Source organism: Ips typographus, linkage group LG16 (genome assembly GCF_016097725.1).
Source record: "Ips typographus isolate SLU linkage group LG16, UJ_Ityp_2.0, whole genome shotgun sequence".
Lineage (NCBI taxonomy): Eukaryota > Metazoa > Arthropoda > Insecta > Coleoptera > Curculionidae > Ips > Ips typographus.
Genome location: NC_138437.1, coordinates 5,296,934 through 5,316,145, shown reverse-complemented (window position 1 = coordinate 5,316,145; position 19,212 = coordinate 5,296,934). Strand labels below are relative to the sequence as shown.

Here is a 19,212-nt window from a genome sequence, read left to right as displayed (position 1 = left end):
TTTATTTTTACGAGATTTTAACGAAATTTGATGCTTTAAAGATCAATTTAAGTGGATTTTACATGTTCCATGTTTACATTTCCAAAATGCTTTACATGTTCCTGTCCCCTGATTTAGTCTAACCTACCCTATCCTAAAATGCTTTAATTTCACACTGCCATTTTAAAAAAATACTTGATCATCTCTGCCACAAGCCAATTGCTCTAGAATTAAAATTTTTAACTTCAAAAATCCCTTAATTGTTATGATTCACTTCTATCAAACATTGTTATTAAACAACTGCATTATATCAAGCTTTTTCTGTAACTTTTATGCCAAAGTAGTCCTTACCAACCTTTGTTACCCACAAATAAAGCAAATCAACAAAATGTCAGTCATTTGTCTGTCAACCATAGAATTTTAGGCCTGTTTATACCATGTTATGTGGTGATTTCCCTTGTTGGCAACATTGATTAATATATTCATTTTTTCCACACCTTATTAACTTAATTTTAAACAAATTTTCCCTGTAATAATTAAAGTGATCAACCAAATGTTGGTTTAAATTACAGTCATGAAATGACGATCATGTGCATCATTTTTAAATATATCAATTTTCTTTTGTATCGATTTCTTATTAAAATAATGAGAAAACATATTTCAAAATGTGGTTCTTATCTTTACGACTATTTACATAACGTTTTGCACGACACCTTTTGACCTTATATACTTTTGATAGATAATAATTATTTTTAACCTGGAAGTCTTCAAATTGCATACTTTACGACAAACCGAATGCTAATAATTTCTGCTAGAAACAGTCATTTTTGTGTAGTTAAGAAGATAACTTGGAGAAAGTAAAAATGTTGTTTGTGCACATAAAATTTATGTAAGTGCCATGTGGTGTATGTTCATTCAATGTCTACATTACGTCAGTGTGATTAGGTGTTAAAAAGACAATTTGTGATGTTGTAGGACTATTAAGGTAGCTCTACAGAATAATTAATCATTCTGTATCAAACTGATATGTTTGAGAAATATCTTCTGTTTTTTATACTTCGAACAGTTTGTAAATTTCAGATCACTGAATCACGGAATTAATTCTGAATACAAAACTTTTTCATAATTTTACCAGTCATATATTCATTACTTACTGGTTTGTATTAAATTAAATTGTGCTTTAATCACTCACTCAAAGCAGTATTTTCCAACAAAACTTTGTATTTCGCATTTAGCTCTAATACTACTCCATTTGCTTATTTTAGCTTTGTAAATCAAATCTATATTTTGTTAATTTACTAAGCCCACCATACAGCTTTTTACAATCATTTCAGAAATAACAATATCATTTTCATCAAAGTATTGAATTATGTTACTATACAGAATATACAGAATTGTAATAACTCGAATTTGAGGGATTGTTTAGCCGCCATTTTGTATAAGAGTCAGCAAAGTTTACATAAAAATTTGTCTCCAGATCTGTTGCACTTACCCTGCAAAGATGTGTTTTTCTTCTCAGCTTTTCATGCAAAATCCGTTTGTGTGTTTTAGTTTATTACTATTAAACATGAATGAAATTAACATATATGAATATGAAATGAGGTAGGCAAGTTTAATGACTCATATATAAATAGGATAGTTTAATTGTAGTCCTATAATAGACACTGGCTGTTTGTTTGATATAGATTAAGGCTGAGAGGGGCAGGTGACTATCACCCCGTTTATTTATGGACGCACGGGAGACATTCTGCAGACTTCGTTTCTAAACAAGAACGTTAGCGTTATCGAATCGAAAGTATATTTTTATACAACGCGTATGTAAAATATACAGTCTGTGTCGACCTTCTCTTTTGAATAGCCAGATATATTTTGAGGTTTGGTAAACCAATTTAAAACCAGATCAGCTTTTATCAAGCACTTAGTAGATGAAGCTACTCTGCCATTTATAAAGGAATCTTTTTTTTACAGGAGCCAAACTGCAGCACTCTGGACCGATGGAGCATCTGTAATCCAGAGGAGGAGCCGCTGGTCCTCCAACAATTCCTCAGATTTGGTGAAACCAGAGCAATCACGCAGCAATTAATTCTAGCACAGCAGGCCCTTCAGGATCGCACCCTGGAGCGTCTGGAGAATCATCGCTCTCCTCACCATCGGGCGATGTCTCCAAGTCGTCGCCTATCACCACCGACCGTTCCTTCGGCCGTCTTCCATTCGCAACCCCACGTGATGTCTCCTAATCAAAAGCACCCTCTGGGATTTTTAAAAATGCCTTCAGTTTCTATGAGTCAGCTTCCTCCTAGTACCACCGCAGCTAGTTTATCCAGTAGCCCCCTCAACAGGCTACAGAACATGACATTTGATTATCGCAAACTGAGCTCAGCAGGACTTCCAACCTTCCCCAGTCGCGTCAGCCCTGATATAGGACGACGTTTTCCATCCGAGAACGAATCAATGGGACTTAATTTGAGCATATCAACATCTCTGTCTAACTGCTTACCTCCTCCTCCCACTTCTTTGAGTCACCATTCACCTGCTATGGCTGTAGCAGCAGCCAGCTTAGTAGCTTCCTCATTTCCTAGTCTAATGTCCGCTAGACTTTCTAGCGGAAGCAAATCACCTTCAAGTGCTGATCACTTTATGGGAAATAATGATAGTGATGAAGATGATGATGCTGACGAAAATTCTCACAGTGCTTTGAACCTCAGCCGCGATAGAGACTCTCTAAAAACCTTAAAACATCCGCGAATGTTACCGGGGCGCAAACCTTCTACACCTACAAAACGTCAATGGGGATCACCAGGGCTGCCCTTAAATTTAGGTACCCAATTTATTAATCCAGCTACTGGAAAGAAACGAGTGCAGTGTAACGTTTGTTTAAAGACTTTCTGCGATAAAGGAGCGTTGAAAATACACTTTTCAGCAGTGCATCTACGGGAGATGCATAAGTGTACAGTAGAGGGCTGCAACATGATGTTCAGTTCCAGGAGATCGCGAAATAGACACAGTGCTAACCCTAACCCCAAATTGCATTCTCCACATCTTAGAAGAAAAATTTCCCCTCATGATGGTAGAAGCGCTCAATCTCACCCTATTTTAATCCCTCCCCAAACTGGACTTCCCCTTCCAGCTGCCGCTGCTTTAAATCCACTAAATCCATTTGGACCCTTCCCTCTTCTCACTCCACCACCTGATATGAAATACCACCCACTAGCTGGAATGGACTTTAAACCAACGCTAGATTTAAGCATACATCGTGGCTTAGAAGACAGCAAAAATCACGACGTTAAAGATTTTAGTGCTGTGGCTTTAAGTTCCTCTAGTCAAATCCACTCAGAAGACGATGATGACGAGGAAGGTATAGTGGTAGTAGGAGGTGATGATTACGAAGACGTCACTCCTGAAAAGATATACAGCACATCAGAAGTTGAACCTAGTGATCTTTCAAATAAAACAGAAACTTCAAGTAAACCGTCAGTTGAACCAGAAAGTATTCCAAAGTCTCCTAGTCCTAATAAGGAACCAATGAGGCCACCCAGTCCATCGGATCAACCTGAAGACTTCAGCATGCCATCCAAAAGGAAGAAAATGTCAGTGTCAGATGGAGATGAAGAAGCTTTAAGTAACAATGATAGTAATGAGGGCTCTTTAACTATTAACCATAATCAACGGGATGACACCAATAGTGTACCAACTAGTAAAAGAAAGAGAAAAAGCCAAAACCCAACTAGGTGCACTGTAGCTCCAATTCAAGAGGATAATACTAGCGATGGGGACTCTTCTAATGACGTTTTTGCTGAACGTTTGGCTGAATCAAGATTGAGGCTAGATGCAAAGAACGACATCAAGAAGGAAGAAGACTGTGATTTACCATTAGATCTGGGAAAGCGGAGCCCAGACGTTAATGCCAATGAACCGGAGAAAGTTGACACCGGTATCAAAACTTCTCTAGCACCCCTTTTTTTAAACGACAAAATAAAAAAGGAAAAGGTCAATCCCGAATACGACCCCTCTGAAGAAACTGAAGATCGTCCAGCAAGTTCAGTAGAGAGCAACAAAAGTGATGAGTCTTTTGACTCATCTAACGTTTTACGACGTTTGGAAAGCCTATCCCACGGAAATTTTAATGAGTGGATGTCCAAAGGATTTCACCTGGAGCTAGGCAATCCTGGTAGTCAGTTCCCTCCAATGGGGTTTATGATGGGCGGGGGACCACCCAGTCCGGCTCGATCGCAAGCTTCTTCAGCTGGTAGTAGTACTGGGGGTGAAAGTCCGGACGAAAATAGTCAAAATCAGTTGTATGGACATTTCGACAACGGCCAGTTTATTACCACAATGGATGTACCTATTGATAAAGACAACCCAAGGCGCTGCACAGCTTGTGGAAAAATTTTCCAAAATCATTTTGGGGTAAAGACTCATTATCAAAATGTGCACTTGAAACTTATGCACAAGTGCAATGTCGATGGATGCAATGCAGCATTTCCTTCAAAAAGAAGCCGAGACAGACACAGCGCTAATTTAAATTTACATAGGAAATTACTATCTACTTCGTCTGACAAAAGCAATCCTGGATTGTCTTGGAACGCAAATCCTGCACTACACAATGATTTTCTAGCGAGATTATACGCTGACGAAGTTTTTAAAACCCACCCTCTACCTCCCAACTTAGATCAACTTGTAATTAACGGAGATAGAATTCCTCCTCCTCCATTAGTACTACCTCCACCTCTTGGGGTATTGCCATTTCCTCTAGGAAATTTTAGTCATTTTGGGCAATTTAAAGGAACATCAGCAAACAAAGAACGATCTTCTACTTCTAGTTCTCCCGTATCTTCTCCACCTCCTTCTTCAATTACTTCAGCCAGTCCAGTAAAGTATATCCACTGCATAGAAGAAGACAGCCCCACTCCTGACAAGGAAGGAAACTTGCCCTGCCGGTTTTGCAGAAGTAATTTTCCAGCACCAGGTCAACTCAAAGAACATTGTGAGAAGGAGCATTTGTCAGAGATGTTCAAATGTACTGTTGTAGGATGTCCAAAAGTTTTTATGTCTCGAACGCGCAGAAACATTCACTCCGAAAACGAGTCATTACATGCGAAAAAAGATTCTGACGTGTCGTGACGTTATAACTACAGACTTGCCTCGAGATATATACCTCCTTGGTGGTGATTGGTCTGTTGATGTACTTATTAAAAAGTTTGAAATGTGATTTCTAGATTAATTGTAATATTTTAACCGTTAATATTTAACTATGAAATGCTCTGGTTAATGGCGTTTAGCTTGAGTGGTCCGTGTTTTGTAGTTAAATATACTATATAAATATATACACCCTAAGCCAGTTGCTTTCCTTAATTTATTATCAATGTACAAAAACTGTATTGTAAATTTTTAAGCCAGTCACGAGAAATACTCATTTTTTTTGGTAAATATGTGTATGGTAGTTAGTGATCTCTAGTATTATGTGATGTATCAGGTAATGTTCATCTAATAGATTGACAAGTTGCTCATTTTTTGTAATAAAAATGAACTTAAAATCTACACTAGTATAGGCACATGTCACAAATTGGTCCCTATACGTTTAACGGGTTAGAATTATACCTACATTACGGGATATTATACTATAAACCTAAAGGAAAATTATGTTGTATATCAAATATCGCTTTTAATGTGCGTATGGCTTACCTATAAGCCATCTTAATAGCATTTGTGATGAAAGTCTTCAGGTTATATGCAGAATTAAATATTCTCCATCTCAAGGCCAGTTTCTGTGAAGTTCACTTAGAACTATCAACTTACTGCTAAGGAGTTTTAATTCTGCATTACGTACTATCAGCTTAAAAAATAATAACCCATATACAATATATGTCCCCATGTAGATTAAAATACGTTACCTATTTATTATCCCTTTAGAGCGTATTCTGAGAAACTTTTGCTTGATCACAACTCAAAAATTTACGTAGCGTTAATTTCTCAGGACACACTGTATATATATTTAAAGTGTATATTTAAAATGTGCAATAACATTATATATATCTTGCCTCTTCATATACAAATGTAAATATTGTATTAAAAGGACTCTAAATGACGTTCTTAACGTATACGACCTGTAAGCAATTTTATTTTTCTTAAAGTGTTATTTATTTGTTATTTTTGTAAAGTCGATATTCGGGTGTATTAAAAAAAATAATTCTTTAACCCATTACGCAAAACCATCACTTATTGCAAGCAGGAGCAATTCACGGGTATATAATTTTGTACTATGGTGCTAACTGTGTCAAAATGAAGCTTTAGTCCGGGTTAAAAAAATATTTTTTTTGACACTGTTTAACTGATGATTTTTTTTTGTTATTGCACCCATCATGTACAGAAAAAAAATGTATTGCCTTTGGCTATGATGATAAAATATAGCTCTCTTAAAACTTCCTTAAAAGTGTCTTATTTCTACCTGTTTATTTAGTTATAATAGTTCTAATATAAGGTAAGACACAGGAGGTCAACAGCTTTAATGTTGAAGTTAGTTTGGAACTGAAGTGATCCTCTTAAGAAGAATTCATACTAGAACTGTTCATTTTACAAAATTTAATTCTGTAAAAAGGACCTTTTTAAAATATCTAGCACAAATTTAAAAAAATATTACTTTTACTAAAGTTTAAATAAACTGTGTTTTTTTCTGAAGGAAGTTTTCATTTTGCTGGAAATGAAAAGGCTTCACCACTGAAAAGTTCTGTCTAACTAATAATTTGTGCAAAGTTCTCAGCTTCTGGAAAGTAAATTAAGAGTCATGTTATATTGAATTTGGCAAAAATTAGGTTAGGACGTTATGGTCGTTGGCCTAATTCTACCCACTTCGGTATTATATTTTATGGAGCATGTGAATTACTGTTTTAGGAACTTTATTCATAATTCTGATTTTTCTTGAGTCTTTTTTGGGTTTCCACTTCCCTGAATGTATTCTACTTTCAGTCTTCTTCTTTTATTCCTTCAATAGGAAGTCCATATCATAATTAGTTTAGAATTCTGGTCATCAGTCATTCGTTCTATGCGTCCGTATCATGTCAGCTATCTTCTTTGAAGGTTTCTCTACTTACATGATTTCTCTTATTTTTTCATTTGCAATTCCTCCCATTCTTGATTTGTCATGGATATTTCAACGTTGTTGACTAATGTTAGGTTTCCGAATGAATAAGAATTTGATTTTTGATTAATGGTAGCGATAAGTCTATGTTTTTCGTATGCTCTAAAAAGTGTTGTCACTAATTCTAAATCTTCTTTATCTTGGACGATTGCCATCACCTGGTGGTCTGCAAAATAGAATAGTATCATTTTTTCGTTATTGTTTAGTATACTACCCCATGCCGTTACATGAGCTTCTCCACTGCTTTAGTGAGTCCAATCCAAAATCCTAATAGCTCTCTTATTTCGTTAGAACCATACCTTCCGCTCTATTATGTCTCTAACTCATTAGTGCAGTACTGGTGATCAAGATTCTAATTTGAGAAATCATCTTTATCACCTTTCTAGTGAATGAATGAATGTTATCCACCAAGAAGTTCTTTCAAATAGCTAAGAAAATTCTGCTAGCTTTGTTAGATTAGATGTGCTTAGGAAACGAATTCAGTTCCATATTTTTGCAGATCTTGGACCAGCCATGGAACAGTCGACTTCCTTGCATTTATTTTGTATATTGGTGTTATGTCTATCATGAATGTATGATTAAAAATGCTATGACCATTATTGTTTGACGTTCCTTCTCTACATTACTTCTCTCTTCTCTGCTGGATACTTTCTGTACTTAAATCCTCTATAGAATCTCATCTCAATTTCCTTGGTTTGCCAGTGATGTGCAGAGTCCGATTCTCGAAAGTTGACCATCATGTGATAAAGTCCATTCCTACGAATAAAATCACGTACATATTTCTGAGATTGATCGATAGTACTAAAGTACTACTAGTACTATTTGACATTAGTAAGAGAATGTCTGACCTCACCAGCTTTTTCGAGAATCAGACAGAATATAATCTGACAGATATTTTATTACATTGCTCTTTTTCTTAGTTTCAGTGAGTGCTTTATTTTTTATTTTGTGTATTCCTTGTACATTTTAGGTTCTTATAATCACAACTGTTTTACTGGCCGTGGCTCCTTGAGAGCGTCTGGCTAAAACATCAGCATTTTTAGAGTGTAGTAACTAAGAGAAATTGAATAAGAACCAACTGGAAAGATCTTCTTGAAGTCTTTCTACATTTTGGAACAGCTAATAGGCAATTGAATCAGCTAATTGCAAAGACTCAATAATGTATTTAAGACCAAATTTCCACAATACCTCAAAACCCAAGTTTTCAACCAATGTGTCCTAACAACGTTAACTTGTACCGCAGAAACGTGGATACTAAACAGCAAATTCATGGACACACTAAAAATTGCACAAAGGAAGATGGAACGAAATATGCTGAGAATGATCCGCCAGAAAATGTAACTAACATTGCTAAACACGTAGCAAGATTAAAATGGAAATAGGCAGGACATCTCATAAAAACGGAGGACAATAGATGGACAAGGAAAGTGATCGAAACCCAGGAAGAACAAAGACTAGGTGGAAGGACAATATTCGGACGAAAGTAGTGGGAGTTCAATAGATGAGCAGAACAGCTGACAGAACTGGATGGAAATAGCTTGAAGAAGCATATATGTCCAAAGATGGACCGAAACACGCTGAGAATGATGATGATGATTTCACAAAACTAAAGTACGTCACACTATCGACGATAGTCAAAATTGTCAACCATTGCCTGACCCTCTCCAATCTGCATTACCTGATGGGACAATTAGAAACTACCCTGCACTGTATCAACTTCGAAAAAATATTCTTAAATAATGAGTGTGAACTGAATTTTTCGTGTGATTACATACAATATATGCAATTAACCATCAGACTAAGTTAGCTTTTTTTAATTATAGTAAGGGGGCCTCAAGGACGTCACGAAGCTTTAATCCGAATTAATCACGGTAATCACAGAGGATCTGAGACAACAAATTTAATTTATCAATTTAACTTTCAAAGCATGTTCAAGTAGTTGCAGTGGATCTAGAAAAGAATTAATTGGTATCAAAATTAACACATACCTCGAGGGCTCGAAAGACAATTAAAATGCGGGCTGAAAAAGCCTAAGTTAAATTTTAGGCGCCATCAATAATGTAATGAAATATTGTATCAACGACTTTGATGTGTGTTCTATTCAAATGAAGCGATCCGTTCGGTGACCTTGGGGGCTACGTAGGCCCGTCTTGGCAAAGGGGCCCGCAGCCCTGTAAATAATGAGCTTGTGTGACTTACTGCGCGGGGAGGGGGCATGCGAGGTTCTGCCCCAGGGGGCCGTATTCATTTCCAATCACCACTGGATACTGACTGAATCCGTTTTAATTTTCTATAAAGAGTTATTGTTTTATAACACTTTGTTAGCTAATCGGCCAAATAATTGTTTGGCTTGACCAGTAATTAATAACTCGGCTTAATTGTTTCGTTTTGCCTTGCCAACGAGTCCGACAAGGGCTAAGCTATATCTTATACCTTAAGATTACTCGTTAATGATGGTGCAGTATACGAAAACTTCTTTGTTGCTTGAGAAACACGGAAGAAACAGTGACGTACTTTCAAACTTACTACTCAGGAAAGCTATTAATATAATAACTCATTTACTTTAATTAATCGCCATTTACGTCTTAAGGCAGCGAGTCCACCAACTAGATAGATTATTTTATACAGACTGTCCGAAAAAAATCGGATTTTTAATTTTGTCCAGTCGCAGATAGTTCTCTGAAAAGGTGAAACTTGTGTGACACGCTAATAACACGGTGTGACCAGCGGCCAGATTTTGACAAGGGTCAACGGTGCGGTTCTGGGAATATAGCAATTAATAATTTGTTAAATTACATATAATTTTCGACATGTCTTTGAAAATTAATTGTGATTTAACCATAAATAGTCATCTTGAGGATCGCCCTCGGGTCAGCTAGACATTAGGTCTACAAATTCAAAGAAAACTACCTTGCGCATATATATTCATACGCATTTAACGCCCTATTTCATGCCACTTATATTAACGAGCCAGTGTGATTAATATGCGACATTGTGTTAATGATAGGCCTATAGATAAACCAGGTGCTCAGGAAGTGACTTGGGGTAGTGGCACGTTCAATCCCTAATTTAACCCCTACCCAGCGTGTGTGCATGTTAAACACAATTTGTTCGATTTCACAGATAACGACCCCCAAGTGTTGACTATTTTATGGAAAAAAACTCTCCCATGCATATTGGAGATTAGTACCTTTCATCAACACCCAAAAATTTTGGATGGATTTTGTCGAAACTATTTTGTTAATAAAAATCGTTTAATTATAAGAAACCATGAGAATGGGATAGACAGAAGAAAAGAAAAAGGGATGTTAGAAGTAAACCAAAGATATGATGTGGCACATGAGAGTGAAAAAGACGAAACTATATGGGTATATAACAAAATACTAAATGAACCAAGATCTTCTTCCAAACGATCTGGACTTACAAGCCCGGAGACTTTTCAAATTTCAGTTTTGTGGAACGGTACAATTTGAAGATCTGCATCTTTCTACTCAACCAACCGCTGTAGTTTGCATTAACATTTTCTATTTGTGTGAAATTTGTTCTAAATTGATTATAATTACAACTAGAGTGCAAATAAATGATCTCTGAATACACAGTGTTTTGGAAAGACATAGCTAAACTCGTTATACTGAAGTTTGTCCACTGACGTCCGGTGGAAAATCTACCACCGTCTTCAGAGAATTTAAAAACAAAACAACGGCAGAACACAGAAAACAGTCGAAAACAAACCCAACAATGTCTTTTGATGTGGTGAGAGATAAGAACTAGCAAAAAAGAACTAAGTAACTCTTCTATTGAAAATTCTGAACAATTAGCCGGCACAATCATTTTAACACATTCTGCTACCCTTTTCTTAAAAACACTGCATAGCATGGAGGTGGAGGTATGGCTTAGAACCAAACACAACCCCATCTCCTCCGAATGGCCTGGGTGCGTTTTCTTGAAACGAGGGAAGGGAATTATCAAGAGAAAGTCCTGTAGAATGTGACCAGAAGCCGCCAAGTGTCAGCTTCTTCTGTCACATTCTATCAACACTTCTCTTGAGAATTCCGTTCCCTACTTTCAAGAATTAGGCCCCCAACAAAGACAGACAGACTACCCTTTTCTTCAAAATTTTAGGTTAGGTTAGGTAAAATGTTTCTACTTGGAATAAGGCATTGGACCAATCGCAGAAAACTACTTAGAAAGCCCTTTGAGGTGTTCTTTTTTACTAAAGGCAGTAAAATGGATATGAAATGTTTCTGCCAATCATAAAACTGAATTGTCTACCAGTTAATACACATATTTAACCAGTTTTGATTTGTAGGCAGTTAAGAGTCTTTATGAATGCCATCAACAAGGGTTATAACTTATTCAGGCATTTTTTTCCGCTATATAATTCCAGTTATGTCTCATGCATTCTTTCTATGAATTGTCTAAAACGTAGAACCTAGAGATCTTATTAAATCTAAATCACAAAATATAACCGGAAGTCACTGTTATCCAAATGATTCAAATGTAGAATTGCAACTGTGTAATGCTAATTCAATTTACAGTCCAATTATATTTTGTTGCTTTATCTACTGTCAACATCTTCAAAACTAAGAGTAGATCTGGAGCGTCTAGATAATTAGTGAGTGAGTTTGAATGGTTAAAGTTTTGGTTGATCAATTGATTCGGGAGTACAATATAGACTTATAAGCAGTTTAGCCAGGATCTTGCAAACGTATAGTGAATTTTACTAAAGCAAGGAAGGGATAAACGTTAATGTGAAAACCCTTAGAAACATTCATCTTCGAATACCTGCACAATTAGTGTCGAAGCATTTAGCAGCGGCTTAGGGTCACGCTTAGTCGTTTGTTCTAGGGAAATAAACATGGAGAACCCAATAAATTCTAAATAGATAACATCGCCATTTCAGCACGTCAACCATAAAGTAATACCGTGACTTACTTGATACACATGTATTTAATTACTTTTAGATTCGAGTAGCTAATAAATTTATAAAGTCCTTTTATTTAATTAACTGTTTTCCGGTAATTTGTCTCGGTGAGGGCCCTGAACTCGGGATTACCATTTCAAATTTAGACCTATGAATTTTTTGTTGCGGTGTAAAATTGCAAACGATTTGCAAATTTTACGCATGCACCTTCCGTTCGAGCATTAATTGCGTTGAAACCCCAGTAAAAGGTCTATCATTATTCTCCAAATAGCTATGTCGAGTCGCACTCACCGACAAAAATCCGCGTGGTCCCTTATAATCACGGATTAAACAAAAAGACGTTATTTAATACCTCAGTTTTGCATTGATAATCATTCGACAATGATACATAATTTCCAACCGCTTGAGTAATTCGGGGTTTCAAACTGCAGTGATACGGAATTTTAACTTATCGTGAGCCAGTGTCATTATCATTGCTTCGAATACACATGCAAATTGGCTGCAAAAAAAGGTAACACATATCCAAAGGAATTCTTTGATCTTAGATATTTATATCAATCCATAACCGCAGTTCCATATTTCATGGGAGCGATACCGAGTTATTGATGAAAAAGTATATCTTATACGTATCAAGAACTTTGTTCCCGGTTTTTCCTGCTATATTCCTTTTCATTGTTTCGCACCCTCTTTGTCGCAAATCCTTCGAGGATTCCAGCCATTGTCCAAACAGACGAAAGTTTTGAGAAGAATACTGAATTTGACGAATCACCTTCTCACTCAATAATCTTATGCCCTTTAGTTCATCCATCATATATGTACAGTGTGTTTTTCAATTATGTATGCAGATGAAGAAACTTGTGATTAGAAGTAGAAGATTGTCCAATGCTGTGAAACCCATATGAATCTTAAAGTAAATTACCAGTTATATGAGTTTTCGTATTTTACAACAAAGATGCTAAGAGAGCACACTCAGTTAAAAAGTAAGTAAACATATTTATGAAACACCCTGTATATTAAAATATGTAACACAAAATTTAATAAAAAAAACTGTTTAATAATTTTATTGCTCCAGTAAGTTGACCGGTTATATGCATTTACAGTTGGAGTAGAAAAGTTTCAATTAATCTTAAAGCGCTCTTCACTTTTATTACATATCAAAGCAATTCAGATAAAACCAAGCAAAGGTTCGTTATTTAAATAAAGCACAAAACTAGATACCCTAATGCATTAGGCCAGCAGCCAAATGGCAGTTTAACACTTTTAATCCTCAACCAAACGGATTGCATTCAATTTACCTAAAACGTTGGGCAACATTACGTTCGACTTCGAAAATTTACGGAAAATGCTAATGTTAAGACCACATCCAAATGCAAATAAATAAAAAGACCGAGACAATAAAAGGGGGTGGATTTGTTGTTACGTTTCAACCCTTATCTATTCTGGAGGAAAGCAATATTGGAAAGTATCGCAATGACTGTACGTTATTCAAAGACAATCTATCTTGTGGTCAGAAAAGGTTTATTACCAACTCTCCCCTATATAATATGTACTTATAACGGGAAGCTCACTTGAGGTTAAACTATTAGAACTCACTTTTTAAATAAATCGAAAACTATCAAAACCGACAAGGTCAACGTCCCGGAATATTCATAACGTAATACCTGAATGGAAAATAAAGTATTTGACATTTAATGGCTCGGACAGTAGCTTTTAAAGGATTGAAAATACATTCTGCAATTTTCGTAGGGGCATACGTAATCGAAAATAAAAGGTCAGTAAGTATTTCCTGTGGGATTTACCATCCACATTTTATTTTTCCTTAGGGAACCGTTTACTCGTTTCGTCATCTTCGCCAACAAAAGGGCACTAAGAAATTTAAAGTGACAGCCTTAAAAATCAGGATTTCTTCTTTGCTTTTCTTTCATGTTGATTCAAGTTATTAGTATGTTTGATTTTTAGGATCAAATGTTGCTTCAGTTTTAAAAAATTGTCTTTTTTTATTGATAGTTTTGTGTGAAGTGTCACTGTTTAGACTTCTATTTTCTTATTCCATTCTAAGCAAGTCCATATACAGAGTGTCCGTTTTTCAAGCTCCACCATGTTGCTGGTTTTTTGAAGGAATGCAGGGAGGTTTAAATTAAAGCAAAGTTGGGCAATTTGGATTTGAATTATGCTAAAAATTTACCGGAACTACTTCCGGAAATATCGGAAAAATTTTGAAAATTAGTTTTTTGTTATGCTAATCCACTTGATGAGATGACTGAAAACAAGTAACACTGTGCCACCCTTTCTCTCCTGGAGTTACAGTTTTTAGTTACCATCAATATTTCCCATGTTGTTGTTATGATTTAAATTTGCAATTTGGAAAAAAAATCATATTTTAATAAACGGTGGTTTGAAAATAATAGCTCAACCATCATTCTCTGTTAAGTCACTTGACTCACATGACACCATTCCAATTTTGACTTTCTAGTATGATTAATGTTATTTTATGGCACTCTTTTCTGATTTACTAGATCAGATAAATGAAAGTAAATGCCATTTGTGGCATTAGGTACCATAAGTGAGATACAAAATTGTTGATTCTAGTGTACAACAAGTATTTTTGTTTCTTTAGGGTATTTTTTTTATTTCTACTTGGAGAAAAATATTTTTCAGGAAAATAACTGGAGATTTTAGGTCTGACACTTACTACTCCATATAGGAGGAAAGTGCACAACATTGTTCTAGTCCGGTTTTCAAATCTCAAATTGTGACACCTTCAGTATTTTTAGTACAGTTACACTATTGTATTTAATGTAAAATATTTCGGTTAATTGTATTTTTTTAAAGAAAAGTGTGTTAAGATATAAGAAAGCTGAAACTACGTACTATATTTTGACGTTTGAACGAAATTTCTAGCTGTCCTAGTAACCAAGTTAGCACGTGTCAAATAAAGACACTTTAAAGAAACAGAAGGAACGTGACAGTTTAAAGGAAACGAACAAAGAAATTAAAGAAGATAGGGAAAGAGCAATGACAGTAAAGAAAAGGAAATAGATAAAGAAGAAAGAATTTGAAGAGAGTTATATAATCCGATTATAGCAATTTATCTAAATATTAAGCCTTTTTGGGACAGTTGGGGTTTATGAGGAATGCACTATACCTTTAAAATCTGTGGGAGTATACTAAAGTTTTGTATTTAAGTTTGGCGTGCATATCAGTGTTATAGATGTTGATTTTTTCAGTTATTAGTGTTGTTCTCATAAAAACTCTGTCTTGACAAAAGAAAGTAGAAGTTTTAAGCTACATTTTGAAACAAACCTAGTAACTGTCACAGTGATGCGAGAGACTGTCTGAGAGACTTTTCTATAATCTCTTTTTGTTATTTCCAGATCACTGGTAAGGTAAACAAATTTCATTACTAAAAACCAAAAAAAAAAACACATTTATTCTCTAAAAAGTATAAGAATTGAGATGGAAGAATTGCCATCAGCAAGGAACGTGTTATCAAATTTTCAAAAGTCGTGATTGCCTGGATAAAACCAGAAACACTGATTGCGAAAGTCATTTTAAAGAAACAGAAGGAAAGTGACAGTTTAAAGGAAACGAATAAAGAAATTAAAGAAGATAGGGAAAGAGCAATGACAGTAAAGAAAAGGAAATAGATAAAGAAGAAAGAATTTGAAGAGAGTTATATAATCCGATTATAGCAATTTATCTAAATATTAAGCCTTTTTGGGACAGTTGGGGTTTATGAGGAATGCACTATACCTTTAAAATCTGTGGGAGTATACTAAAGTTTTGTATTTAAGTTTGGCGTGCATATCAGTGTTATAGATGTTGATTTTTTCAGTTATTAGTGTTGTTCTCATAAAAACTCTGTCTTGACAAAAGAAAGTAGAAGTTTTAAGCTACATTTTGAAACAAACCTAGTAACTGTCACAGTGATGCGAGAGACTGTCTGAGAGACTTTTCTATAATCTCTTTTTGTTATTTCCAGATCACTGGTAAGGTAAACAAATTTCATTACTAAAAACCAAAAAAAAAACACATTTATTCTCTAAAAAGTATAATAAGAATTGAGATGGAAGAATTGCCATCAGCAAGGAACGTGTTATCAAATTTTCAAAAGTCGTGATTGCCTGGATAAAACCAGAAACACTGATTGCGAAAGTCATAAAGCCAAAACGGCGTTTTTACGAAACTATATATATGAAGGCACGATAAGGGCGTATAAAGGCTAAAGCCGATGTCATCAGCCAGTGTGATATATGGGCTCATATATCAGACAGAGACACCAGAATTTAGCAGAGATGATATCTGGCACTTCCGTAGCAAAGAACTTGGACTTAGCGGGACGACAAGTGGTTATTTACTGACCATAAAGTCTTACTTATAATTTATATAGATAATACACACGTTATCTAGGAACAGGCAGGATATTTAGTATTGAGTACCTTATTGAAAAATCGCAGGAAGCAGGCTTGAAATGCAGGTAGTTTTAAACATCAGTAGGGGGTAGAAATATACAGGGTGTCCACGGAACGAGTTCAGCCACCGGACGGCTGGAGTTTAATAGTATTCCTTCACGACCAGAATATAAAAAGTCAAGGTGTTTCGAGGATGACCAGGCATCGTTTAATCAATGTCAAGCAGAGGTAGAATGTTTGACAAAGGAATTTATTTTATTTTCTCTTCCCATACAATTGATGAGAAGCGCTTTTGGGTTTAGACAAAAGCCAATCAAAAACGCTCATTACTGACGGTAGGAGGGACATCCTTGGCAATTATAGTGTTAACAACAAATAGGAGGTGATTATATACGATAAGATGCCGTTAGATGATGTTTACTAGAAAATGGTAATTACGGTTTCTGTACATTTTCACGTAAAGTTGGCTCAACAAGTATTTTAATCCATTACAGTCTAGCAGCTTTCCAGAATATATTCGAATATCATTATAAAAAATGACAAATAAATTTCATAAAAAGGGACCAATTCCTTCAGGCTATTTCTCAGTGTCAGGGGCATCATATTTCACATGTTGATGCTTTTTTATAGTCTCACGAGCATGAATAGCTTTAAATCCCGTACCCCATTATTAGACACGTCATAATGCGGTACCTTTAGTTGACAACCGTTTGAGTTTTTTACTGCTTCATGTTCGGAGTTCAACAATTTAACTGTAGGTTCAGCTCGTTACCAAGACAATATTGGAATGCATATTTTATGCTTCTAAACGTCAAAAGTCATTTATAACAATATCAAAGCAGCACATTTTTCACCTTCCAATTATTAATAGTTCACCTATCGGTAGGTATCAGTAGCCTAAAATGAACTATAATGACTGATTACAAATACCATACAGTAGGATGGTATTGAATATAAGGAAAGTGAAATGTTTGAATGTAAACGGTTTTTTAGGTTTTAGAAGTTATTCACCGTTACAAAACACTTTACACGCTAAGAAATTAAGGTAATGCTCGCTCAGATTACCAACAGCCGGTTAATAACTAAGACAGAGTAGATGCCCGTGGCCAAATGAGAACACGCGATTTAGTTGAAGTTTTGAAAATTATAGGTTCATAAGGCTTGAGACATATTGATGATGGTAACCCTGATATAATAGGTTTATACCTACCTAACCCACCCGTGACCCTCTCAATATTCACGCTATTTTGAACAACCTCGCGTCTCCTTCTACTGTTTACGTTATTATTATTTTGACAAACCTCTTATCACGATTTTTTAAATTCTTTTTGGTCCCTCTATAATGTATGCCAAAACTAATTTTGTAATTTTCTCAAAAACGCAATATGCCAGTGGCGTCCAGATTTGATACTAGAGGAACAGAATAGAGACAAAACAGAAATATTATGGAGAACAACTTTATTACAGGGTGTCTCTAGAAACAGAAAACATCGATCAATATAACTAATGTAGTAAAGTTTTGAAAGCTTGGCAAGATAGTAAAGTCCGCATGTCAAACCCATCATCAACTAAAATATTTTCAATGTTTATTTTTAATTCCGGTTATACCGGCCCAACTTGCTTATTTTAAATAGAACACCCTGTAACTCCTAAATAGTAATCTATATCTGTCTTCAATTGTTTTCCAGATATTGGCATTTAGAAAATAAAATTTTCCCAGTTTGCACTTTGCAGTGCCTGTAGCTCTTGAACAGATTGAGATCTTAATATTTTGAGGTCTGTCTACCCTATCACATTTTTAATTCTGACAGGGGTCAAAAATTTGAAACAGTAAAAATGACAATCTCTGCAATAGAGCACAAAAAGTTTTTCTAACAACGATTGATGTCTTTTGTCGGGGGACACACCCTGTATGTGGAACCACCTAGTAAAATATCTTCAAAATGCTTTAAAATTAGTACTTTAATCAATCATCAATGAGAAAAACTCATCAATACTCAATAAATGATTACATCATTGAAGACAACATTTTTGCAACAAATCAACGGATTCATTATGTACAAAACTACCAAGCAAATAGGAAATAATCTCATTTGGTAAAGTGACACGTCAAAATAGTTTAATCTTAAAACTGAACCTTCAGGAAAACAGCAGATTATTGCCCCATTCGTTTTGGCGCTCCAGAGCGAACTTGACGTCACGATGACGTACTTTGACAGTTGGTCAAATTACTTTTCTGTTAAATAACGTCATCGTGACGTCAAATTCATGGAGCTCCAAAAACGATGCCTACATATATGCACTACCTGTATCTGTATCTGTAGAGCAGCATTTAGGCCATATGTGACCCATTGTACAGCTCACTAGGGGACATCCCCTAGTGATATGCACTAGCTTTATTAGACGTGGTTTCACTATTATAAGTTTTTAATAAACATTGGACACGATACAATCAAAAACAAAGTATTTACACACATTTAATCCTGCGATTACCATCAATATCAACTTATCTTACATCTGTTATTATTAAGTTGGTAGCAGGTAGCATTAATAAAAAAACTTATTGAACAATTAATGTCACTGTCATTTACTCAAATGTAATGTTTTTACATTTTTGACTGTATTTCAGAGACTGAAGATTTGAGAATAATGACGGTAAACAGAAAAACTTCCTGGAATATTCGCCTCAAAATTTACACCACGAAGTTAATATTTAAATGGCTTTTTGGATTACTAATAAAATCTGTAGCATTTGGAAAGAA

General features: G+C 35.4%; 1 protein-coding gene across 1 annotated transcript in view; it reads left to right on the top strand.

The window, feature by feature from the left end:
* Positions 1–6,409, top strand: part of LOC145738878 (zinc finger protein basonuclin-2-like) — a 42,478-nt gene extending 36,069 nt beyond the window's left edge. The window contains exon 3 of the mRNA XM_081993994.1: positions 1,948–6,409. Within this exon, the coding sequence (XP_081850120.1) occupies positions 1,948–5,100 (3,153 nt within the window). The 3' untranslated portion in view covers positions 5,101–6,409. The remainder of the gene's footprint in view (positions 1–1,947) is intronic.
* Positions 6,410–19,212: the final 12,803 nt, after the last annotated feature.